Source organism: Coturnix japonica, chromosome Z, assembly GCF_054131305.1.
Source record: "Coturnix japonica strain WE chromosome Z, WE-NBRP24, whole genome shotgun sequence".
Classification (NCBI taxonomy): domain Eukaryota; kingdom Metazoa; phylum Chordata; class Aves; order Galliformes; family Phasianidae; genus Coturnix; species Coturnix japonica.
Window position 1 is genome coordinate 10457161 of NC_140702.1, and position 27541 is coordinate 10484701.

At 39.3% G+C, this 27541-nt stretch overlaps 2 protein-coding genes across 5 annotated transcripts in view; one reads left to right on the forward strand and one right to left on the reverse strand.

Moving 5' to 3' along the window:
- Nucleotides 1-27541, forward strand: part of LINGO2 (leucine rich repeat and Ig domain containing 2) — a 454439-nt gene that overhangs the window by 133908 nt on the left and 292990 nt on the right. The gene's annotated exons all lie outside the window — the stretch shown is intronic.
- On the reverse strand, nucleotides 14796-20368 carry LOC146753719 (uncharacterized). The gene is made up of 2 exons (XM_085528786.1): nucleotides 18556-20368; nucleotides 14796-17757 (listed from the first exon to the last, which is right to left on the reverse strand). Exons 1-2 carry the CDS (start codon nucleotides 20312-20314, stop codon nucleotides 15359-15361), a joined length of 4158 nt encoding a protein of 1385 aa, XP_085384912.1. The 5' UTR covers nucleotides 20315-20368; the 3' UTR covers nucleotides 14796-15358.

Genomic DNA, 27541 nt, shown 5'->3' on the forward strand with positions numbered 1-27541 from the left:
CTCACTGGTGATCAGTAAGACAATTCTGTGAAGGCTTGAGAGTACAGGACCATACAAAAACAAGAATAATAGAGACTTTTTTTGCTTTTTTTTTGGGGGGGGGGGGAGGGGGAGGGGGAAAGAAAAAGAAAAGGAAAAGGAAGAAGAAAAAAGAAACAGATAAAATGTAGCTTTTTCCTTTAGCATAAACGGAGAAAGTCTTTGCCTTATGTCTTTCTCTCCTGCACTCCATTTTGTTCTCTCTAATGCCTGTATCTGTGAGCTCAGCTGTAGTCAGTAAGATCTCCACTGAGCAAATATATGATGATGTAAGAACTTTACAGTGTGCTGAAGTGTAAATGAAAATGTATGTAACTGTGGCAACTTGTTAAGACAATGTACAAGAGCTTGTTACAAGATGGGAAGTAAGAGATACCCCTTTAGGCAATAGCCCACATTTGGATTGGCTTGGGTATTGGATCACACTGTACCCAAAGCAGCACCATTTTGGTGCATTTCTTTTTTCTGTATAATTGTGTTTGTCTAGTAAGGGAAGATCTTTGTTTCAGTCCTGTACAACAGAATAACTTAGGATTTCTTGCCTGATTTCATTTTTCTCTGTCAAATTAGATTGCCCGAGGGCCATAAAAGCTGCAGGGTTATGGATGTGGGGCCTGCCTGTTACTAGGAGATAATGGAGTTATGTCAATTAATGCACCCCACAACTCGTATTCCCATGTGACTCCCCTTTTATAACTTCCTTCCAGTGATGAAATCACAAAAAATGAGACTTCAATGCAGTGAACACTGAACCATATTCCTCTCTTTCAGCATATACTAAATGGGAACAACATGTGCATTCTCTAACCCTGGATTTTTTACTTTTTTAAACTTTAAGTCATCTCCCCTGTTTAGGTAGTGAGTTGGCTCAAGTTTTATTATGGCCAGCGTTGCAGATGGATTCTGTGGAAATATGCGGCCATAAAATTAGAGTAACCACTGGAGTAGCTACAGCACACCATGAAGTTTGCAGGATTTAATCAGGTTCTGCAGTCAAGGTCCATTTAGGTTCACTTCCTCCTAATTACCTCTCAGGGTTTCTTTTTTTTTTTTTTTTTTTTTTTTTTTTAATCCCATATTAAAAACAATTGCTTATACACAATAGTGTCTGTGAATCTGGTTACTAACATACTCTGTGAGCTTCAATAGATCTGTAATACCCCTTTTCTTTGGTAAACCTTTGCCTGTGTTGATTGCTAACCTTTTTATAGCCTAAGTTGTATATTGAATATTATATGCTAAAAAATCCATATTGCAACGTTTGGGCTTATTTTGCCGAATGAGGTAATCCTTTACTTGACAATGAGATAAGGACTGAACTTTGCTGTCTTCAGTAGAGATTCAGATTTACTGCTTCTTTTGTGAGAGTACTGAAGGGTCGGTATTATCAGCACGGCCTGTTCTGATAAAGCACAGTTTGCAACCTTTCAGTGAGATTTATTAGCTTTCCATCTGCTTGTTTATGTAATAGTTGTTTATCCAGGCTTTTTGAGGTCATCTGTATTACAGTACATTTAATATCCTACCAATAGCTTGGATGTGACTTTTGTCAGTCCTCTGTTGTTATTTACAGCTGATTAGGATGGACTTATCAAACTGTTCATGCAAAATTTAAGAAGAGATTGTCACAGTGTTGGCTTATTCTCCTCCTTCATTTGATAAATGTTACTGTCATGGCTCAATAAGGTATGAACGGCAGTCTGTTAGTTTTGTCAGTTTGTATTTGTTGAGAATGCTTGGCTTACCCTCCCAAATGTCCGCCTAACTTCACTTAGTTTATTTATGTCCATTAATCTTTTGCATGATTCTTTGATCAGCTGTGAGGCCATTACTAGCACTGATTGGACACTTAGTTGAATGCAATATCTTTTATTGTGTTGAGGAGGGAAAAATATCTAAGTTGTGTTTCATCTTTCTATTAACTTGTCAGATTCAAAGATTGCTATAGATGGGTAGATTCAGTGGGAATAAGTGAATGTTGGCATGATCATACTGTCATTATTTTATGACATTTACTCCTGATGAATGTTTTATATATACAAAGATCTAAATGCTCTCAATTTGATGAAGAGATATTTACATGCTAATTTTCACTTTAAAAACTACATGAATTAAACTGAGATGAAAAATGCAGTGACTTTTCAATACATTTCAATTAACTCCATTGTTAATAGTAATTCATATAAAAATGTTGGTTTTGGGACTGCCTAAGCTGCATATGTAAATATCAATATTTGTATAATACTCTCACAAAATATGTTAATTTGAAGAGCTTTGCAGCTCATATGGAGAAAATATTTTCATTTTCAAAAATTAGTGACACAGTTGTTTTCTATCAGATGAAAAAATAATGTTTCCTTATATTTTCCCCAGACCACTTAGGATTTCTTTTCGATAAAAGAAGTTTCAATCCTCTTCATCTTTTCTCTAATGAGAGGTCCCGTCTCTTTGCTTAGAGTCCTTTTCATTCATCACGTATTTTTGTGAGATAGGAAAATGTCTTATCAGTACCACTGTCTCTTCAGTCTTGTACATTCAGTTTTCTCCTGCACCTCGTTATGTTTGCTGCAGAGCCCACAGAAGCTTGTGCTTTCCATAGTCTCTTAACTGTAACCATTAACTTTTAAGTCTTTTTTTTTTTTTTGTCAAATAATCATTTCATTTTTCATATCATTCTTAAACTGTCTTTTTGTTCTCATGCTATTTCAGAAATCCAAGACCAAATATTGATTATGGAAGTATAAATTTGTGGTTGGTAGCAATAGTTTGTTTTCTGAAATGGCATTCCACACTGCTTAATCTGTTGAGAAACCAGATGCAGTGCATTCCAGGGTAGACATATAGAAAATGGGGCAGAATACAATGGTAGGCATGAAGCAAAGGGAAATAAGGACTCGAATCCAATAAAAAACACTTTGGCATGTTAATAATGTTCCTTATAATCTTTTGTGTGTGTGTGTGTGTGTGTGTGTGTGTAGTTGTATGGGGAAAATAACAGAATTTGACTGACTCACTGATGTCTCACCTTCAGTGGCCATATTAAATTTTTTGACCCATCCACTAGTGGGTTTGGAACTCAATAACAGGAGCTGTTTACCAAATTTCTGCAACTAAAACTGAGCATATTCAGTGAAAGGAATGGACTGCTTAAAAAAGGTAACATCCTCTATTCCTAAGATGATGATAAGCTTATTCCATTCAGAAAATAAAGGTTTCATCTTTAAGGTCAATGTCTTTAAAGTGCTGGGTAAAACTAGAAGTATAGCAGCCAAACAATTGCAGAGTTCTGTTTAGGCAGACTTCTCAAAATTATTCTGAAGATTACCAATTTCAGTGTACTGAAACATAATAGTCGAATTGAAGCTATGCTTGCCTGACAAACTTCCAGTGATCATGAACTAGATACAAAACAAAGCACAAGAAGAGAGAACTGCTTAGTCTGATGGGGATCAAATATTCTACTCTCTAGGCTGCCCTCATCAAAAACACAAGGGAAAGTTTCTTCGGGCCTCAGAAGTGACTGTGTTGATATAGGAATAATATAAAAATTATTATTATTACTTTTTTTTTTTTTTTTTTTTTTTTTTAAGTCTTGAAATTCTGTCTAGAAGAAATTTGTAGAGTAGCCTTTGAGAACAAGAAAAAATTCTTGTACTGAAGTAGAGAATAACATATATCCATAGTCAATCACAGAATATGTAATGAAATTTGACCATAGTACAATTCAAGGAAGTATTCTGAAAAATCAAATGTAGGGTTAAAGAAGTTCTTGAATTGATTTTCTTGGTGAGTAGTTTAATGAGGTAAATAAGCTGTTAGTAAAACTGATTTGCATTAAAGTGGTGGGGTTGACTGGATGACTCGGAGGTCACTTACAACTGAAGTTTTCTATTGAGTTATGCTCAAGTTAAAAGTTTTTATCCCTGTCAAGAGGAAGTTCTCAACTACAGTAATCCTGGAAAAAGCTATGAAATTGAGTAACCTTTTTTAATTGGAGAAGTTTATTTGCTTTACTTTTCTTATAAAGATGAAGGTGAAAATTACAATATTTTTAAGAGTTAAACATACAGAAGTTGATTCTGCTTATGTGTATGTGGAAATAATTATGGAAAGGTAGATAAAGAAACATTTCAGATGTAGCCAGCAGACTTCGGATCATCTGTTTTTGTCTGCTGAAGTTCACAAATACAGCATCCAGTTTGAAACCCCCTGTGGTGTTAAGTTCATAAAGCTCATGGACATAATTACTGAAAGCATAATATAAAGAAAGACTATATAATTATTCTCTGAAACAGAATTGATGGTAGTAAGAGAATAAGTTACTTACTTCTTTGTTTTAGCTCTAATCTGTCTTTGTTTCAGAACATTATCTCTAGAGAAGATTATGTTATGATAATGTTGAGGCTGCTTGAGAGGTTTTAGTAGAGTTCTTTGTTGTTGTATTTTCTGAAATTCACTGTAGATTGAATTTTCTTATGATTTGTCTGCTCTATCTAGTATACGCCAATCTAAATCAAGACAAGATAGCATCTGCCCTTGTAACAGGCACACCAGTGTTTTCACTGACTTAATGAGATTAGTGTGAACAGGAAAAAAAATTGGTTTTCTGGGTTTCCTGGTGACTTCCAAGCTACATGCGCTTATAATACCTTCCCTCTCAAAACTACTCCATCAATATCAAAATAAGCTTCATAATTCACTGGTGAAATAAGCTGCAAGTATTTTATGTGTTTTGTAGTTGGAAAATAGAGAAATTGTGTACTTGGAGATATATAAATTAGATTTTCTGAGTTATTCTTTTTTGTTTTGTCATTAGAGATTTCCTTCTGCATTCAAACTGCTTATTCAATATAGTGTTTATTGGCCAAAAGAAAAAAAAAAGAAGAAAAGGAAAGGAAGGGAAAGGAAAGGAAAGGAAAGGAAAGGAAAGGAAAGGAAAGGAAAGGAAAGGAAAGGAAAGGAAAGGAAAGGAAAGGAAAGGAAAGGAAAGGAAAGGAAAGGAAAGGAAAGGAAAGGAAAGGAAAGGAAAGGAAAGGAAAGGAAAGGAAAGGAAAGGAAAGGAAAGGAAAGAAAAGAAAAGAAAAGAAAAGAAAAGAAAAGAAAAGAAAAGAAAAGAAAAGAAAAGAAAAGAAAAGAAAAGAAAAGAAAAGAAAAAAAGAAACCAGTTTCATGCTGTTCCTTTCAGAACTGGGAAGTTAGTGAATAGTAGTTGTGTATGAGTTCATTCAGAGCCAGCTGTCCATGTTAGATCTGTCCTTCTTCCCACACTGGTTTATTCTGGAGCTATCAACTTCAAAAGTATCACAAGTTTCAGTATCTTATTATGCAAGCCAGCAAAAAAAAGAATGCCAGTGATTTGATATTTCCACAGTTTGTTACCGTATTATACACAAATATTCTACCAATGTACAGTAAACATTACAGTTATCAAGTAAATGAAGCAGTTGCTGAAAACCACTGAGGAGATAGCTTCACCAAGGAATTCCCACTCTTGTTACTGTATTGTAGTGTGAACCCCTTAAAGGGAAGGCTTGCTCTCCTTTGAAAATGCTTGCTCATCTATATGCGTCATGCATACCCTCACTGGCAAAGGAGAGCTAAAGTAATTTTAGAACAGAGGAGTACTAGATTGTATAATTAGCAATGTCTGCTTTCTTAAAATTTGTTCACATTAGACCTAAATACATTGGCAACAGTTGTGTTTATCCACAAATAGAATATGCATACAACTGAGTCAGCATTAGGAAGTAAAGCATGATTATATTTTAACTCATGTACGTGAGCTGGTAGCATCTGATGGCCTTTGTTTGCACATGAACATCCTCAGTCTGAACAGTACTACTCTTTTCTTCCTTTCCCTTACCAGTAACAAGTGTAGTCCTGTCATATTTCATCTTGGCTTCCTGTTTTCACTCCCTTTGGACAGGCACGAGAAGTTTGCTTTGACTCTTTCAGAAAGAAAATCCAAAGGACAAAGAGCACCACAGAGCTTTGTGCATTAATGCATCCTTGCAGCCAGCCTGGATGTTAGCAATGTGTGTCCTGTGTCGTGCAGGCACGGAAGCAATTAATCTTTGCACAGAGGGTGCCTGTGTGCCAGCACCAGTCACATCAGACCAGGCCTGCTCACCTGCAGCCTGAGAGCACAACCTGGCACCACAGCCAACCCAGCGGTGGTGGTGGTGGGGTTGGGGGAGGGAAGGCAAGGGAGAGATTCAGGGTTGTGTTTCGTGCTGAGTTTTAAAGGCTGGCCTATCTTGTCTTCAAGGACTGGTCAAGGTTAGATAACAGGGAAGTAATCATGCCGAAGGGATAAACCCGTTTTTTGTTTGCTTTTCCAGTGCTCTAAACATAGGGCGTGGAGTGTATGTTTTTAGGGGAAATTGTTTCTGGTTAATGAAAAAGAGCAACTCTGTAAGGCTAAGAATACTGGGAAATAAAGCCCATACTGAAAACTTTTATTTGTAGTTTTACAACTGGTGCTGAACTGCTGTGGTGCTACTGTTTGCTATGGGAACCGCTCCGTCAGACTGTGTATTCTGATAGGTAAGAATTGGTCTGGATTTTATTAGACTAATTTAGACAATCATTGTGGTCTATATGAATCAGTTTTGTGACTCACATGGTGCCAGAACCTCAATGGAGTAGCCAGACATTTTGGGATTTGCACCCGGAATTAACACTTTCTTCAGCCATGAATCTGCCATCAGTCTGCATCTGTCCCTTTGAATAGATTCCAGTTTCCAGGGTGATCCATCCCTCAAATGCTGCTGACTGAACAGTTTATACAAAGCCATCAGCTGCCATAAAAAGTGTTATGAAGTCTATAAGTATAGTTTATTTTTTAGTACATTGCAGCTGTGTTTTGTATCTTTCATCTACACTTGGGACTATTAGGAGTAAAGGGCAAATTCAGTAATAGGTAAAATTTATGTTTAGAAGAAAATTATATATATACTTTACCTTCCTACTGTGAGAAAGTAAGAGTGCCAGCTGAGTATAATCAAGAATTAGGCTCAATTTGCTTTTTTATTGGCCTTGTTTGGGAATTCCATGTAATTTTCAGATATTGACCTGTCTTCACATAGAACAAGTACATTATTAGTATCTGATTTAGCAGGCTAGAGTGGAAAACATGAAGTTATATGTATATTATAATTTATTGATCTTTTTCCTCTAATGATCCACATTCTTGGTCAGAAATAGAAGTTTTGACTCAGTTTGCATGAGGTATTATATCTTCTTATAGTATTTCGGTGTTTTCAGGCTGCAGTTTGATTTTTATTGTTGTTTGTTTGCTTTTGCGACACAACTGCAAGAACAGCAAGTGTATGAAATGCTTTGCCAAGACGCATGCTTATTCCTGGAAAGTGTTTATGGTCTGTTACACACTAATAGTACTTTGTTGTTAAGCAGTCTGGTGTTGGCTGGCCCTCTGCAGAATGTAGCCCTGTAGATATGAAAATCATGTGTACTTCTGCTATTCATTCACCGCTATGCGGGTACCCTCTGAAGCATACTTCAAACTGCCACTCTGTGCCCAGTGTCAGCTCAAACTAACTTGCTTTAACTGCTTAGAGACTGTTAGAGAGTCTGGGTGTTTATTCCTCGATAGGCAAATAAATGCAGGCAAAGCTTCATTGTTGCTTCTTAGTTATACAGTTAAGCACCTTCCCTGCATTGTTTTGCTGAAGCTTAGGTATTCAGTATGTTAATGCATTTCCATAGCATGTCAAAGAATATATAGATTTTACTCATTATTTTCAGTATAATTCATTGCAGAAGACCCAGATGGAAGAAGTAATGTATCAGCATTGAATTAAAGAAGGTTGGAGGGAACTCGGAGCCTGACTGCTGTGTTGTTACTGACGAGTGTCCTTAATTCAGTGTGAAAATATTTCTGGAAGATTATCCTTGAGGTTTTTGTCAGAATTTGGGATTCAGCTTAGTGTTCTCCTTATCATGGGCTTCATCTTCTGCTAGCTACCATTTCTGCTTAAAGATCTTCATGTACTCAGATGACTTGAGCCTTCATGTAATCTACTGTTTAGTTTTTTCCCCATTTATTTAGTCATCAGAAGTTCCTGGCAAAAAAAAAAAAAAAAAAAAAGCATTAATACTTGCTCTGCTATAGCAACACAGGTTTTTACACTCACCTACTGCCAATGCAGTATTTCTTAGACTTCAGGTACAACCTTTATCTTTTTTCAGTCTATTTGTCCTTTCATCTTACATGTGAATGATTTTCCCAACCTTTTCTGTGTATATTCATTTGTAAAGTTTCTGTCATACGGAATTACAGGTTGCCTTCTCTTTGTTTTCACCTTGACTTGGTATATGGATGCCCAAGTAGCAGGATTGGCTCATTCAAATTCATCTTTTCCATGCTCAGATTATAATGTTTTTGCTCTTCCATGGTCCCCTCCAAGATCCCACATGTCTTGTTTTAGAGAACCGTGGTCTCAGGTCTCAATTTCACGCAGTGGTGCAGCAAAGCATGTGCAGAAAAATGAAGGCTCTGCTCCTAAAAACTGCATGGCGCATAGCCTGTCTTTCACATATCTGTTGCCACTGCTGTAATGCATCACCCACCACCTCTCTGTGCCCCCATCACTGGCTGGACTCCATAGACATTTACCAAGTGGAGATGAATGTCAGTGGGTGCCATTGTTTCTGCATGGAGGAATTCAGTGACACACCTCTCTGTTCCATATACACTTCCATGCCAGACGTCATTCTGTCAAACTCTGCCTCTGCTGCCAACTGCCACGTGGAAACAACATGGAATGGAATATCATCAGGAAGGTTCACACTCTGCTACCATACCACCAACATTTGCCACTGATGTCATGAGCCAACATTATAAAATGAGATACATTATTTTTGTACAGCGCTCATAACAATAACTTGGTTTATTGTAAAACTTGAACAGTAAAAATGTAAGTGTGCTTACATTTTTTATGAGAATTAGTGGAGCTATGAATTGCAAGAGGATACACCCTGTTAACTGAATGCATGAAGAAAACCCTGTTACCAATCTTAGTCTTGTTTTCTAATCTACCATTAAATACTGTATTACATCAAGTGTTAGAAATTAATACACAAGTTCATGAGGTTAATATTAAAACTAAACTTTTTCATTCATACAGAAAGTGGTTGTTTTTTTTTTTTCCCAATGCTTTTATGTTGAATAAATATATATATATATATTTAATCTCTTACTGTTTAAATAATAATAATATAATTGCCACTTACAACTTGTTGGAACACTTAGCCAGGATTCAGTTATCACTATGTGCAGTAGACATTAACTAGTTCAATATCAGTTACAGGATAGAGAATAAAAGAAACACGTTATAAATCACAACTGAGAAAGAAAAATATGTTCCAACTTCGTACTAGAAAATATATGTAAAAACAGTCAAAATCGACAAGCCCTTATGTACTTTGATGTGGAGATCTCACTTTGGAGAAGAATAATCAGTGATAAACAAGTACCTCCCATATGGAGGTACTGTATTGCAAATTACAACAGGTCAGACTGAGAATGGGTGAATGTCACTGATCCCTCTGTAAATTCATTTCGGTAGTACTAGACATTTTTTGGCTTTGTCACATGCATGAAGTGTTGAAACAATTTGAGGTTTGCCTTTAGTTGTGATCTATATTACTGCTGCTCCTGCCAGAAAGATGCTAAATCTGCTCCTGTCAGACAATCCTGCTGTTGGAGGCATAACAGTACTGAAGCAGAATTGAAGTTCAGCTCATCACCTCCCTCTCAAAATCCTCTTATATTGCAGGTAGCATGTTTATTCTTCCTCATTTGACTCATTGTCTTTTAAAAAACAAGTGATTCAGTACTGCCATCTTTATTTTCTATTTTAATAACAGATAAGCTGCAATATAGAAAGTTAATTTTAGTTAATTCTTTTGGAGCAAAAATGTGAAGTTCTTGAATTTTAGAGAAGAAATACATAAGGTGAGAAAATGAAAACAACTTACTTTCCTTTCTCTTACATCTTTATGGTATGATTTTCTGGAATAGTAAAGGCAACAACAAGTAGCAGCTTATGTTCTGGTTACTGTGTTCTAGAGGGGAACCTGAGTTAATTTAGTGCCAAATCAGGGCTGGCAACTTCTACTGCCCTCCTTCCAGGTCTGTCTGGAACAGCTGTTTTTCACACTCCAGTATTTCTCCTTTGATTTCAATCAGTGCAGCCTCACAAGTGGATCAGCCAACACTCAGTACAATTGCATTCAGCATGTGGGCTTGTGGGGAGCACAAAAGTGCTTTAAAAAAAAAGTGCCTTACTCAGTCTCTGTTGGCCATTCTCCTTGTTCCTGAACCCAGTCCTTAAGCAGAACCCTAAGACCTTGTTGGTGAAGAGAGGGGTAGAAGGCATCCCCTTTTTTAGCCTTCTCAGCCTGTGTATGGATATAGCTCTTTCTTGCCCTAATCGTAGAACCACAGAATCATAGAATCATTTGAGTTGGAATAACCCATTTGAAGGTCATCTGTTTCTAAACCTCTGCTGTGGTCAGGCATACCTCCCCCTACACCAGGTTCTCTTGAATGCCTGCAGGGATTGGGCATCTACAGTTTCTCTGGGCAACCTGTTCCAGTGTCTCACCACTCTCTCAATAAGGAATCTCTACCTAACATCTGCTCTAAATCTTCCCTCTTTTAGTTTAAAACTATTCCCCCTTGTCCAATCACTACACTCCCAGATTTAAAGAGTCCCTTTCCAGCTTTCCTGTTGGCCCTCTTTAGGTACTGTAAAGTTGCAGTGAGGTCTGCTTTGAGCCTTCACCAGGCTATACACCCTCAGTCTTTCTGGAGAGGTGCTCCATTCTTCTGATTAACTTTGTTGACCTCCACTGGATTTTCCTCAGATAGGTCGATGTCATTCTTCTGCTGGGATTCTCAGAGCTGAATGTAGTACTCCAAAAGGAGTCTCATCAGAACTGAGTAGAGGAAGAGTCACCTCTTTCAACATACATTTCTTCTGACACAGCCTGGGGAATGATTGGCTGTATGGACTGCAACAGTACCCTGCCACCTCAAATTCAGCTTTTTGTCCACCCATGCCCCTGAGGGTTATGCTTTTAAAGCTCAGTCAGCTCCTCCATGCTCCTTGGTCTTTGAGAGTTGCTACCCCTGGGATTCCATCTCTCCACTCCCCGAGTAAGACAAAATCTGCTCGTTATGAAGCAGCAGACCTGCAATCTGCTACTCACCTCCCTCACTCTCTGTGAGATACAGCACTCTTCATTTCAGGACCACTGCAGCATTGCTTATGGCTCCTGAAGTCATGATGCCACCGTCATACTGAGAAACTGATTGTGTATAGCAGCATTACTTAACTTTTAGAGGAGATGTAAACTCTGCAGCAGATATAAAAATATGAATAGTTGTTCATAGCTTATAAAACCTGGCAGTTATTTGCAGTTAACCTTCAGATTCTGTCATTTTTGTGTGGCAACAATCTTGAAGCACTCAACCTATCATTGCGCTGTGAATTTCTAGTAGGTTCTGCAGTAGTTTGTATTTATAATCTCCTGTCTGGTTGGTTGTTTTTATAGTTAAAAGTTGTTTGTTTGTTCGTTTTAAATAGAACATTTATATGTGTATTTATATGTGTAAGTTCTTATGCAGAAATTATATGAGTTTAAGCTCATATGCACTGTCATAAAGGTTCTACAATTCAAACAGTGGTAATTGTAATGACATTCTCTTCTTCTTGCCATATATAAAGTCATGCACAGAGCTTCCCTATATAAAGCCACTCATGAACAGAGTTAATTCTCACTATACAGCCAAGCAGGGGACTAAAGTATTATTGCTAAATCTTTAATCCTGGAGACTTACAGAAGTATGAGTTTGGAGGTTTTAATTTTGAAATGACATTTACAGAAGTCCAGTGTTTGTTCTGTCACTAAAAAAAATTCCAGTTTCTTGAGATGTCAGACAATTTGTTAGCTAAATCCCCTGCCGTATTCAGAGAATGTCAGTAGAAAACAATCTACTCTCCTAGCTGTCCCTGCGAAATTGGCAGCTTCTGTGTTCTTTTGTTTTAGATGAGCCATTTCAGAAAATCATGAACAGTTCAGACTTCAGTCAGGTGGATATTCTCACTAGGTTGTTAGATACAGCTATATCAAAATGACAGTATCAAAATCTGTCCAGTCTTAAGCTTTTGAGGGACAGTAATGGAGTGTGAAATGTCTTCTGATTTGAGAAGAAATTTTAGTTGTTTTGCAGACAGTCCCAAACTTCCACTTACATCTGAATTTGATGTTACAGTTGCAGTTAAGGACTGGGAGGTAAGATTTCTTTCTTCCATTTTAGATCTTACTGGTAATTTCTTTAGTGAATTCAGGAGGGTTCTTCAGTGTTGGATCACAGCACTGCAGACTATAATCAAAAAGATGCTGAAAACAACTTCACAAAGCTGAACAGCTGACACCAATAGTTCTTAAGAAAATAATTCACTTTTATGAGATCACATTTTCCAACTCTGTTTCCATGCAGTCTAAGTGGTTCACAGGAACTTTCACCGATGTTCATGTCCACCCTCTATTCCATTTTTCTGTTTATAACATGTTCATTTTTGACAGTAATATTAAATAAGGGAACTGTGTGTTTCTTGCCCATGTGAACATGGTGAAGACTCAACATTGGAAGAGCAAGATGTTAATGTCTGAACATTCTGCAGAGTCGTATACCCTTTCACTCTGTAAGCAAATTAAGACGTACAAAGTATTTCAAATATACGTATGTCACTCCAAAAGTAATGCCTTTTATTTATTTCCATGGATACTACAAGAGACACTAGGAGAATGCTTCCCATGCAGTCCATCTTTATCAGTCCAAATATGTGAAAGTCATAAGGCGCCAAATCCAGACTATTCAGTGTGATAGGGCAGTCCAGCCCAGATTGGCATTGTGATCTGTGGTCCTCAAACTGGTATGGTGCCTGATATTATTCTGGCAACAGAATGGAATGGAGTATTGATGGAAAGGTTCACCCTCTACTGCCATACCACCAACATTCACCTCTGATGTCGTGGGCCAAAATCATAAAACAGGAGGTATTACTTTCAGAGCAGCACTTGTGTTTGGTTGCTTCACAGATGCAGTAGGTTCTTTTAAGCAGTAAAGTGCTCCCACATTTATTTATTTATTTATTTATGTTATTTTTTTTGCTCTAAGTATTCCACCAGGTATCCTGCATTTGAACATGTTTTTATGGCCCCATAGACAGTATGATATATTTCTGTTTCTTGGCTGCATGAATACGGCAGCTCCTTGAATCATGCTCCCCATGTGAATTATGAATTGAGAAGTTACCTTCTGCAGTATTTGCTGAAAAGGGCAGCCATTCTTTTTGTTAATGATTTCTGTGTGCCGGTAGAAATCTGCAGAAAGTGAACACGGATAGTATGGAAACAATTCAGGATTTTTAAAAAGAACTGACTAATAATTGAATATCTTTAGACTTTGCTTGCAGTTTTCCCCTGTGGAATTAGAGGTTATTTATTTATTTAATCTCAGAAGAATCATAAGAATTTGTGTAATGTCTGCTGGTTCTGTAACTGCTAATGCTATCATTTGTCATTATCATTTTAGATGGGTTAGCCAAGCTCTTGACAATAAATTCTGTTCTTTTCTAACAGCTGTTGTAAACGGTGTTGCAGTCATCTTCATTTTATCCTTTTGCCACAGGCATATCTAGGTGCTCTAGAGCACTTATATGAAAAATTAAGCCCATGTAAAGCATAAAACTTGATGATGTTATCTCCTGTTGGTGCAGTTCCATGAAATGGTGTAAAGAAGGTTTAAAACCTGCAGTTGCATCAAAGGGCAGTCCCCTGGCTTCCCCTACTTCACTCTTATCTATCCTGAGCTACCTACTCAGGTGCTTGCTGTGTGCACCTTCCTGATGTCTGCTTATTTTCTGGCTCTGCTGATGTACAGGCTTCTCTATAAGCTGACTCAATATTGTGACCTGACAGAAAACAAATGTAGCTAGACCAGTGAGCTTTGTCTAAGAGGACTGTCCAGCTGGAATAAGGTCTGTGGTAGGATCACGCAGCCAGGAGCACTGAGGAGCAAGAGAGGAGGAAAGAGGTGGAAGTGGAAACAGAACCTGCCTCATGCAAGTAGCCATGGGCTGGGGACCAGCCACTGGTCAGCTCTGCAAGTTAACAGCTATGTGCCAGGTAACAACCTGCTGCACCAAGGTGGTCACTGCTCCTGCTGAGAGGTCATTGGAAAGCAAATGTAAGCTTTCATAGAAACAGGCAGATCATTATTGTTGTGCCAGGGTCTGAGTGCTTAATGCTTTAACCAAGTAGTATGTCACCCGGACTTCAATGCACAATATCTTCTTAGACACTACTTGTCAAACATCAGGCAGAATTTCCAGTGTTCATTTCATGTGGGAGTGAATTGAAATTATGTATGTTCCTTCAAAATCATGCAGGAAGGACTGAAGCAAAATAATTAAGCTTTGTTGTGGTTTATATCTCAGTCAAGCCATGTTCACTAGAGTGTTGGTGAATTAGCTGGTATGGTGATCAGAAACGGCATGTTTTTCAGGTGCTTATTTAGGGCTGAAAGCATGGTGCCTTTGCTTGTGTCACGGGTTACTTAGATTTACCTATGCCCGTGACAGGGGAAGCCACCCCACGCCCCCCCCCCCGGGGCCCGGAAAGGAGGGGGAAAAGGGGAGTGGGATAAAACAGCGACAATCTAAGGAGGAAAAACTTATTTTACTAAATATGATATCGAAATACAAGATAACACAATATAATATAATTAAGGCTAACAAAATCGAACGAAACAGAGAGAGAGAGTCTCCGAAAACCGAGAGGCCTACTGTGAACTCTAGGCGACACGGCTGGAACGCTTCCCACTCTCCGAGAAGTTCGAGAGAAGAAGGAGGGCACTCCAGCCTGGGAACGAGATTATATAGAGTCCTGGTCCCGTGACTTATTGTTACTCCTGTTGTTCTCTGGGATATGTAGTCTTCTTCTGTGGACTGCACATTCAACAGAAGTATCCATACTTGACATGATGTTATGATGTGGAATACTGATAGCAAAATTACAAAATTACAAAACCATGACATTCCACCCCTTATTCTACATTATTACATCATGGTTAATATATACATATATATACATATATATACACGTATGTAAAATTGTGATAGCTAAATAGTAGAATTGCATGTAACATAACTAAATGTACAACTATAATAACTAAAATACACTACACATGCAAACATATATATATATATATAGATACATAAAATTATTGACTGCATTCCCCCAGCATCAAATTCCCTTGTGGCACACATTGAACATCCCCATCCTTCTGCATTACCCACCAAGTGCACCCAGGTCCCTGGGCAAAGACAGTTCCACGGATAGGTTTGCCCTTTCCAGAAGCTGGAAGGACCCAAACAGCTTTTCCCAACATGTTCTTTACATGTACAACAGGGACCTTATCTCCTTCTACAGTGTGTAGGGGGCTAGATTGACTAGGACCATCACGATTGACAGATCCTCTAGTATTGACCAACCAAGTGGCTTCTGCCAGATTCTTCTCCCAGTGCTTAAATGTTCCACCACCCATTGCTTTCAACATAGTTTTCAACAACCCATTATATCGTTCAATTTTTCCAGAAGCTGGTGCATGGTAGGGAATATGATAAATCCACTCAATGCCATGATCTTTGGCCCAAGTATTTATAAGAGAATTTTTGAAATGTGTCCCATTATCAGATTCAATTCTTTCTGGAGTGCCATGTCGCCACAGGACTTGTTTCTCAAGACCTAATATGGTGTTTCGAGCAGTAGCATGGGGTACTGCGTATGTTTCAAGCCACCCAGTGGTTGCCTCTACCATGGTGAGTACATAACACTTACCACTGCGAGATCGTGGCAAGGTGATATAATCAACCTGCCACGCCTCCCCATATTTATACTTTTGCCATCGCCCTTCCTCCCAGAGAGGTTTCATCCTTCTGGCTTGTTTAATTATGGCACATGTTTCACAATCATGAATAATCTGCGCAATAGCGTCCATGGTTAAGTCCACCCCTCGGTCTCTGGCCCACTTATATGTCGCGTCTCTTCCTTGATGACCTGAGGTCTCATGAGCCCATCGAGCTAGAAATAATTCACCCTTATTCTGCCAGTCCAAGTCAATTTGAGCCACCTCAATTTTGGCAGCTTTATCTACCTGATGGTTGTTTTGTTGTTCTTCAGAAGCCCGACTTTTGGGCACATGTGCATCCACATGACGCACCTTTACAACCATATTCTTTGTTCGGGAAGCAATGTCCTTCCATAGTTCAGCGGCCCAAACAGATTTTCCCCTCCGTTGCCAGTTATTTTGTTCCCACCGCTGTAACCACCCCCATAAGGCATTTGCCACCATCCATGAGTCAGTATAAAGATACAGCATTGGCCACCTCTCCCGTTCAGCAACATCTAAGGCCAGCTGGACAGCTTTTACCTCTGCAAACTGACTTGATTCTCCCTTACCTTCAGTGGCCTCTGCAACCTGTCGTGTGGGGCTCCACACAGCAGCTTTCCATTTGCGATGCTTCCCTACAATGCGACATGATCCGTCAGTGAATAGGGCATATTTCTTTTCATTTTCTGGTAATTCGTTGTATGGTGGGGCCTCTTTAGCACGTGATACCTCTTCTGCTGGTGATGTTCCAAACTTTTTATCTTCAGGCCAGTCCATGATTACCTCTAGGATTCCTGGACGATTGAGGTTTCCCATTCGCGCTCGCTGTGTAATCAGCGTAATCCACTTGCTCCAGGTGACATCGGTAGCATGATGGGTGGAGGGAACCTGTCCTTTGAACATCCAGTTCAGCACTGGCAGTCGAGGTGCCAAAAGGAGCTGTGTTTCAGTCCCGACTACTTCGGAAGCAGCCCGAACCCCCTCATACGCGGCTAAGATCTCCTTCTCAGTTGGAGTGTAGCACTCTTCAGACCCCTTATATGATCGACTCCAGAATCCCAGGGGTCGGCCTCGGGTCTCTCCTGAGGCTCTTTGCCACAAACTCCAAGTGGGGCCTTTCTCTCCAGCAGCAGTATAGAGGATGTTCTTTACATCCTGTCCAGTCCGTACTGGCCCCAGGGCTACAGCACGGGCTATCTCTTGTTTAATCTGTTCGAAAGCCTGCTGCTGCTCAGGGCCCCATGCAAAATCATTCTTCTTCCGCGTTACCTGATAAAGGGGGCTTACAATGAGGCTGTAGTTTGGAATGTGCATCCTCCAAAAGCCCACTGCACCCAGGAAAGATTGTGTCTCTTTCTTGCTAGTTGGTGGAGACATGGCAGTGATTTTGTCGATCACATCTGCTGGGATGTGACGACGTCCATCCTGCCACTTTATACCTAAGAACTGAATTTCCTGGGCAGGTCCTTTTACTTTGCTTCGCTTAATAGCAAAGCCAGCTTGTAGAAGAATCCGGATTATCTGCTCTCCTTTTGTAAAAACTTCTTCTGCTGTATCGCCCCACACAACAATGTCATCAATGTACTGCAGGTGTTCAGGAGCACCACCCTGTTCCAGTACAGTTTGGACCAACCCATGGCAAATGGTTGGGCTGTGTTTCCACCCCTGGGGCAAACGGTTCCACGTATACTGAATGCCCCTCCAGGTGAAGGCAAACTGTGGCTTGCATTCTGCGGCCAAAGGAATAGAGAAGAAGGCATTGGCAATGTCAATGGTGGCATACCATTTGGCTGCTTTTGACTCCAGCTCGTACTGGAGTTCCAACATGTCCGGCACAGCAGCGCTCAATGGGGGTGTGACCTCATTCAGGCCACGGTAGTCTACTGTCAGCCTCCATTCTCCACTGGCTTTACGCACTGGCCATATGGGACTGTTAAAAGGTGAGTGAGTTTTACTGATCACTCCCTGATTCTCCAACTGGCGAATCAAATCATGAATGGGAAGCAAGGAATCCCTGTTGGTGCGATACTGCCGTCTGTGCACTGTCTTTGTAGCAATCGGTACCTGCTGCTCTTTTACTCGTAGCAGCCCCACAACAGACGGGTCCTCTGACAGGCCAGGCAAAACAGACAGCTGCTTAATGTTGTCCATGTCTACAGCAGCTATCCCAAAGGCCCATCGATACCCCTTAGGATCCTTGAAATGCCCCCTCCTGAGGTAATCAATACCCAGTATACATGGAGCCCCTGGGCCAGTCACAATAGGATGTTTTTGCCAGTCTTTGCCAGTGAGGCTTATTTCAGCCTCCAGCACAGTCAATTCTTGAGAGCCCCCAGTCACTCCAGAAATATGGATTGATTCTGTCCCTTCATGACTGGAGGGCATTAGGGTGCACTGTGCACCGGTATCCACCAGTGCCTTATATTTCTGTGGTTCTGATGTGCCAGGCCATCGAATCCACACAGTCCAATAAACTCTATTATCCCTTTCCCTCCCCTGACTGAGGGCAGGGCCCCTCTATTGGTTACCTGTGATGACTGGAGCAACTCCACTGGTGGTTGGTATGTCTAGTAGTTCTTTCACCCGTGCTCGTAGTGCAGACGTGGGCTGATCATGCCACTTCCTCATGTCTTCTCCACGGTCACGTAGGTAGCGCCACATGGAAACACGCGGTGCAATCGTACTGTTGTTCTTTGCTCGAGCTGGGAAGCGTGTGCGTTTAACAGCTGAGACTTTTGATGATGCAGGTGGGGAGTAGGACTGGACTAGTTTGATCAGATCCTTCATTAGACCTGGTGGCCCGTACGAGGATTGACCTTCATCAGTTGTTTCTGATACTGTTACGGGATCATTACAATTAGTTGATGGAAACAATTTCTTGCACATTTCATCTACTCGGTTTTCTAGCCGTGAGATGGCAGAAACTGCGGCATGCAGTTGGGGGAGCTGCTGATCGGTGGTTTGAAGCATTATAATCAGCTCAACAACTCGGGGCCATCTGTCCACGAATCCTTTAGAACCTGTTACCAATGACTGTGCCATTCTCTCTGGTGCTGTACTTGTGATTTTCTGCCACATGTCAGGATCGGCCCTCACTCTCTCTGGGTCAAGTTCGCTTGGATCAGGGCTGTACAACATTTTCGCCATGGCCAATTCCCTCAGGCGCTGAATACCTTTTTGGACGGTATTCCAACTATCAAATTTAGGCTTCAAAGCATCCTTATAGGGGTACCTTTCTCTCACGGCTTCTAACAGCCGCAACCAGAGAGTAGCAGCTCCATCCGAACATCTGCTAATCCCTCTGTCGATACCTGCATCTTGGGCAATGCTTCCTAGTTGGCGAGCTTCATTACCATCTAGAGACAAGCTGTTGGCCCCGTTGTCCCAGCAGCGAAGCAACCAAGCAAGGATACCTTCATCTTGACGCCGTGTGAACTCCTTTCTTGAGCCTTGGATTTCAGTCAGCTTCAGAGGTCGACAATAGGTGATTTCCTCCTCATCATCAGTCTCTTCTTCATGCCTCTTGGTTTTTGCCTTTGCTTTTTTCGGTACTGCTCCATGCCCGGCACCTGGGTCTTCTGCTGGCCCCCCCTGTGCTTCTCCTTCTTTTCGTTCTAGACGCATGGACACCCGTTTCCATTTCTTGCCTTCCACAGGGGCAACTGATATTGCTACTGATGCCTCCTGTGACTGATCAGAATTAACTTGGGCTTGAATCTCAGATCGGAAACTCTCTCTCTCCAGAATAGTATGATACAAAGCACGGTATGCATAAGCCAAACCCCACATAAGGTTTACCTCCTTAGATCTCTGACCCAAATACTCACTTAATTTCTTAGGGTCCCTTAGGTGTTCAAGAGTGAAATCCCATGACACTGCGGGTCCCCATGCTTCTAAGACTTTTCCTAAACCTTTCCATATTCCCTGCCAGTCATCATTCTCTGGTTCTGGAGGAGACTTCCGCATAGAACGAATGCATAGGAACATATATGCATGCATTGATAGTGATAACATGAATGCAAGTATGAACCCTATCTCAGTTATTGAAAAGCGTGTGGAAATCTGAGAGTACAACCTAAATAAAAAGGGTTTATTTAGCCTGTACAATGAATTAAACATGGTGGTGTTTGTAAAATTGCCTGTTCCATCTGGGATGCAAGTATTTGTAAAATTGCCTGTTTCATCTGGGATGCAAGTGTTTGTAAGATTCACAATTCCATCTGGGGTGTAGATGCCAAAATTCTGACCATACCACATCTCGTAAAAGTACCAGGCAGGTGTCTCCATCAGTATCTACCTTACTAGGCTATATATCTGCACAATTCCACAACACCAAATTATGGTGTTAATAGTTGACCAATACTTTAAGAAGATCATAATTGCTTTCAATCCCTTAAACAGAGCAACTGGGATGAAGAGTGGATTCATAGCTGGCAGGCTCTGTAAAAGTCAGAACTAGCTAGCTTTGCTCTAAGGGAGAAAGAAATCCCTTTGTTTTCTACACAAAAGTTAGATAGCAGTGCTGAGAATGTACAGCAGCCCTTAATGTTGACAATTTGTCTGGTATTTCAAGGTCACGTTCTCCGTGAGCAGCTACGGAAAGATAACACTCCCAACACTCCCGTAACGAAGCTCTTTAAGAGCAAAGAGAGAGTTGTTCTAAAAGCTAAAAAGCTCTATGCCCGCATTCTCCACCAAAAAATCTGTCACGGGTTACTTAGATTTACCTATGCCCGTGACAGGGGAAGCCACCCCACGCCCCCCCCCCCGGGGCCCGGAAAGGAGGGGGAAAAGGGGAGTGGGATAAAACAGCGACAATCTAAGGAGGAAAAACTTATTTTACTAAATATGATATCGAAATACAAGATAACACAATATAATATAATTAAGGCTAACAAAATCGAACGAAACAGAGAGAGAGAGTCTCCGAAAACCGAGAGGCCTACTGTGAACTCTAGGCGACACGGCTGGAACGCTTCCCACTCTCCGAGAAGTTCGAGAGAAGAAGGAGGGCACTCCAGCCTGGGAACGAGATTATATAGAGTCCTGGTCCCGTGACTTATTGTTACTCCTGTTGTTCTCTGGGATATGTAGTCTTCTTCTGTGGACTGCACATTCAACAGAAGTATCCATACTTGACATGATGTTATGATGTGGAATACTGATAGCAAAATTACAAAATTACAAAACCATGACAGCTTGTCTTGTAGATAATTTGTTCTGAGGGGAGAACTGAAATTTGAGTTGTCTCAGATTTCATCTTTTTTGCTGGTGATTCTCCTGTGTATTGTTCCCCCTTTCTCTCTGTGACCTTTTTGTTCATGTTGTTCTGAAAAGTGAGGAGACACCATGGTTCTGCTTTGTATTCTGCAGAGAATATAAAGGAACACTATATTTTCTTTCTCTTGTAAACACTCTTTCTTACTTGAAATAACCACTTTTCATTCTCATTATTTATAGTCCATGGGAAATGCGTAAAGCACTTTACAAAACACATAAGGCAAAGTCACTGTATTTGAAAGAGTGCTATTCATTCTCCAGTGAGTTATAGAAAAGAAATGAAAGCATTGTTAGGAGTCCAAGACCCTAATCCTATAGTACTAAAGTTACAGTGAACTTTGTCATTAATTTAAAAAAGCCAAAAATTAGCTTTTAAAATCTCCTCAGGACAGAACTCAGAGGAGAAGTAGTAAAGTAAGTTTTGCTGCTTGTGGTTATCTTAGGAATTGTGTAACAGCATTGCTTGACAGCTAAAATAAATTATGGATGTTAGGGTTTTGACAGACTAGCCTGGACATCACAAATCATATTTCAGGTCCCAACTTGATAAAAGTAATCTGAATGTCTTCAGATGGATTAAAGACTGCTGCCAGACCTTTAAAATGAACCCAATGCCCAGATTCTACTAGGCACAAGTTCTTGATACTTCTCTGCATCTATCCTGAGTGCTGATTTTTATTCACATTTTGCCACCTTTATCATGCTAAAACACCTACCTTGTAAAGTTGCTATGCTTAAAATTAGGTGGAGATTCTAAGAATTCCAAGAGAATAGGGAAGACTTTCAGTGCCACTGCAAATAATGTGGGATATATGGGTATGTGTATATTAAATACAATAAATCTTATTGAACAGATTTTGTACCAGTGTATCTGTACCAAATATAACAGCATGGGAGGTGGTGAAGAGGCCTTGAAGGGTTTCAAGCCCTAACTGGGTGGGGGTGGGAGAGTAGGGGGTAGGGGGTTCATGGAATAAACTGAAACACTGAAGGTAAACAAATAGAGTTCACAAAGAGTGAATCTGCAAGAATAGTTTTACAAATAGCAGTTTCATGATGCTCTCCTATAGAGACATAAAAAATGCTATTCCAGCTAATTTCTTTCCCCTCTTGAGTAATCATTACTCACAGTCTGAGATGATTAAACCTGGCTGGACTTCAAGACCTGGTTTGGGTGCAGCATACCTGACAGTATGAGCACTGCCTGTCAGCTGCTCTCTTCACTAACTAACAAGTTTTTCCCTTGCTCCTCCTTTTAACCATGGTTTGATTTTCTCTGGTGCCACAACTAATCACTAGAGTATTTTTGCCACTCTGTTCTGCACTTCTCATGTCTTCTCACTTCTCACAATTGACAGCCACTCAGGGTATCGTTAGAGCACTGCTTGCAGTTGGTTTTGTTTTGTTTTGTTTTTTTTACCATATTTCTTGTAATAATATATATGATGGTAAAAACAAGACATGGTTTCTGAACTCACATCCAGCTGTTAAGTAAGTTTTCTGATTTTACGCCTTGCAGAAGTCCTTAATGCATGTTCTTTCTCTGCCATTCAAAGGCTTATACCCTGGTGCTGAAGGGTTTTGGGTTATTGTTAATGCCTATCTCAGCCTCACCAAAACAGCTAGCTGGGTTAATTCTGCATATGCAGTTTCATTCTTTTTTCCATTTATTATTTGTTATAAAATCTCTGTTAAACATAGATACCTCTCAAACAGAATAGCACAGCCATGCATCAGGACTAGCAATTGTTCATTTTTCTCTCTTTGCTCTGCTGGAAGTCAGGAGGCTTCCCATCCTTATTTGAGCTTTGATGTCCTTGGGGCAGATGACAAAGGAAGGAAACTGAGAAGGAAAGTATGGGTTGCTTTTTCTTTTGGCATCTGCAACTGCTCTAATCTTAAATCTTCATCAGTGAAACAGCCTCTGGAATGTGTGAACGACACTGATTCCTGGAAAGGAGTTGTGAGTAGAAACTTCATCACTGTGAATCTCATTCTTCATAGGTGAAGAAACATTTTACATTCTTCTTACATTTTTAGATCTCTAAAATCATAGAATCATATGATTAAGTTGTTAGGGACCCTTAAAGGTTATCTGATCCAACTCCACTGCAATGAACAGGGACAGCTACAGGGACATGAACTCCTCAGAGCTTGGTCTTTGAATGTCTCCAGGGACGGGTATCCACCACCTCACTGGGCAAACTGTTCTTCACAATACTTACCATAACATACGTTTTCATATATCCAGTCTACATCTCTTACAGTTTAAGAACATTTCCCCTTGTTCTATCTATCTATCTAGACCTTGCTAAAGAATCCATCCTATTTCTTATAGCCTCCCATTAGATGCTGAAAGGAGGTATAAACAAAGACAACTGAATTCTCTGTGTAAGTAAACTCCAGGATATCTTAAAAATATGTACTTTTTCCATTTATTTACAAATAGTGCAGTTCTGATCCAGAATCTGAGAAGTGCATAGTAATCATTTTCCATAGATCTATATTTCATTGAAAATTACATTTTGATTGTTTCAATCTCTAAAAAGATAATTGAGTCTCTAAGTTCTTTTTGGAAACATGCATTATTTTAACTGTATTTTTCAGGCTTTTTTTTTTTTTTTTTTTTTTTTCCCCTCCATATTAGAATGTTTTCAGTGAGGATTCTTTGTATTGGCATTTTGAGGGTTTTCAAGCATGACTGGAATTCTGCACAGCATCATAATTCTGATTTGCATGTCCTGTTAGAGACACTATTCAACTGTAAATTAATTATGGAAAATAATGGATCTCTATAATTTGGCAAAAGTCAGTAAGTCTCTGTTCCATTGTATTTACTGTATGAATGTGTCTAAAAGGGGTTTTGTGTTTTTTGTGCGAGTGAAAACCCGAGTCATTTTTATGTTACTAAATAAGCTGCTGAAACGCCTGCTTATGTTGTGGTTCCAAAAAGTATAACCTTGAAAGTTAAGTCATTCCTTACAACTGAGAGGAATGAGCAATAGAACAGCAAAAGCATTGCGTGTTAGAGTTTATTAGCGATGGAGAGATATCCTTAACTGCAAAATTGTGTCAGTCAGTGAATCTCAGTTCATTTCTGACTCTCTTGAGCAGGTGGGGAAGACGATTTCAGTTTGCAGACTTGAATTGAAAACAAACCACAAAGGGGATGATTGTGGTTAACCTAAATCATTTGAATTTGATAAAATCACATTTATATGTCGGAGATAAGACAACTTGTTGTGATATTTTGAAAAAGTAATGCTCATTGTGTTTTAAACACACGAAGGCGTCTCATACTAATGGTAATATTAGCTTCTCAGATAGAGTGATGTAAACAACTAGCAGCAATGTGTTTTTACTTACACGAACAAAGCAGAATTTTTGCCTTCTCTGTGATGGATGGTTGCTTCCAGCTCTTGCCACGGTGTGATAATAAAGCGTACTGCCTATATAAGTGTACCATACATTTTCACACTCTACAAGAAGTGAAACTAGTGCATATATTACATTAATAAAATAGTATTCTTATTATAGTACACCTTCTGGATATGCGTTGATCTTTTTTTTCAGAAATAAAAGCTCATTATAGAAAGCCTGCTGTACCTGAGGATGTTTTTGGATGTAAAGCAAACAATAATTCTGGCTATTTAATTCATATACTTTTAAATGAATTACTACTTTTTTTGTATTCGAACATAAATGACTTAATACTTCTTCCCTCCCTCTTCTCCCCCGCAAACACACACACACACACACACACACATTTTAACCTGTTTTTATAATATTTAGTCTCTTTTAAAATGAAAGGCCTGTTTACATAGCCATCCTTGCCCACAGTGGTTTCACCTGTTTTACACACTTCTTTTTATAGGGAAGTATTCAAATGGCTAAATTCAAAGCTAATATTAACTTACTGAAACTATCTGCTGTATCTTACATTGAACTGACTTATTTTGTGCCTAACTATCCATACTCTTATTTTAGATTTTTAGATCAGGAGGGGGTGGGAGGTGGGGATTGGAAATAACAATACTAAGCGTTAAAGTTAGCAGAAGCAAATATTCACATTATTTAAAAACAATCTCAGCGAAGCTGAGTAGCATGAAGAAATTGGTATGTGCAGATCATGGAAATAAAGTCACTTAAAGTGGTAGAGTTCTTAATGTAAGCTTACACAGTAGTTTATAGCCACTACCAAAGGCAGTTATGAAGTCTGAATTCAGACTGTAAATGCTGACAGTTATGGACCTCCATGTAATTTCTTAATGACACCGAGTGATTAATATTCATTTTTTGTATACTTAGTAAAGTTTATTCAATATGTCAGACTGGTTTCTTTCTGCAGTTGTATTTACTTACAGTTTGCTGTTGGCCATAAAATCTGCTATGATGCACGTACAGACATATTTTGAGCTTATAACACTTCTGACTCAATGTACCAGATTGTAAAAGAAATAATTTACACTTTCAGCTGAACACTTACCTTTGCCAATAAACACAGACAAAAATAAAAATAAAACCAAAAAACAAGAAGAATCAAAAAAACCCACAAACATGGTATATAGATATATTTCTTCAAAAGTAACTCAGTAACTGCTGCATTCTTAATCCATCACAATAACGCCATGCGTATCTCTGGGGAAAGGGCGAATGGATCCTGACTTTTTTAGTTTAGAAAGTTTCTTTCAAGATTTCTGTATTAATTACTTTCTGACTGAGAGAAAGGAAGCAGTTTGGAGCTGTACAGCATAGAGTGGCAGAAGACAAGTATTTCAGAGTTTACTTATCCTGGTTGTCAAGCCTGAACTTCACAGTAACTGACTTAAATTCTCCCAGGATCTTATTAACTTCTAGTTCTCAATAAACACAGATATTTACACGTTTGGTTTTTTTCCCCCTTCTTAAGAAAAAAATGTGAAGTTTGTTATATTTCTTAAGTAATAATTGTAATTTATAAACAAAACAAAACCAAAAACAGTGTCAGATGCCACAAAAGTATTCTGAAAAATGTTGCTTCCTTTGCATAGAAAAAAAGAGAGAGAAAAAGTCAAATATTTTCCTGTGTATGTACTGACCAATCATTTTTAGTTATATGGCTCAGAATTTTATCTTTGTTTCACTAGATCAAATACTGCAGTAGGTAGAAAGGCCTTGTTCAGTATAAGATGCAAATAGAAGGGCCATTCGAAGTAATGTTTTCTTTCTTGCTAGCATTACAACAATGCTTTCTAGTAGAGTCAGTATTTTCTATAATATTTATAGATTATTAATAATTAAATATCAGTCACTGTAGTAGAATCACAACATGTTCATTCACTGAGCTGGAATGAAAGGGTTGGGTTGTTTTTATTTGTCGAAGTAGTACTTTATTATTTATCATATTTATTATTTATTATTTATTTGTATTTTCCACTATGAATGCAGTGTCACTGCACTCCAGTTTCAGGATGAAGGAACAGTCAGTGTTTTGGTGTTTGGGAGGAGGGCTTGCCTCTGTTTTGGACATTTTCACTGTAGGAGTTTAATGTCTATGAGAACTAAATGGAAGATGCTTTGCCCATTGTCAAACCTTTGGCCCATTTAAAAGTGTATTGGACAGATCAGTACAACTCTTAAAAGACATTGCTTAAAGGAAAAAAAGTTTTAGTTTTTTATTCAAGATGACCATTCTGATTTCCTGCATTGCCATTTTTCATATTTGGTTAGAAGGAGGAAGAAATCAGACAATTTTGCTAAGTTGAAGTGCATCAAACTTTACATCACAAAAGCCAACTCAGAAACTATAGTAGATCTTTAACTTGCAAACCTTTTCCTGTGTCATGAAAGTCCGACAGATCAGTCTCAACTGGTGAGCTGAACTTTAGAGCCGTTAATGTATTCTTTCCAAGGTCATGGAGAAAAATTGGATTTGGTGTAGTAAATCTGTTTCCTCATTCCCGAAAATGATAGGCTTTTCCAGATCTGTTCCATGATTCTGTTTCATTGTTAAGTTCAAGAGACTGTAATTGTTGAGTCGTTTCTGAAAACAGGATGAAAATATTCTCAGATAGATAATCCCTAATACATCTGGTGTTAGTGTTAAAAGTCACGAGAGGAAGAGTTCTCAGATTACCATGGGGTGGAAAGCTCAGTATCTGGCTATGTTGTCTGCATAAAGAAGAATTAGGGCCGTGCGCATGTTTAAGCATCTTGTGGAATTAGACTGTATCCCTAAATCAAACACTAGAGAAG

Excerpts from the sequence above, each read along its gene's own strand:
- LOC146753719 (XM_085528786.1), bottom strand. The coding sequence starts at position 20,314 with ATGGAGACACCTGCCTGGTACTTTTACGAGATGTGGTATGGTCAGAAT. Across the intron at positions 17,758-18,555 it reads AGTTGCTCCAGTCATCACAG|AATGCAAGCCACAGTTTGCC; the intron begins GTAACCAATAGA and ends CTTTGGCCGCAG.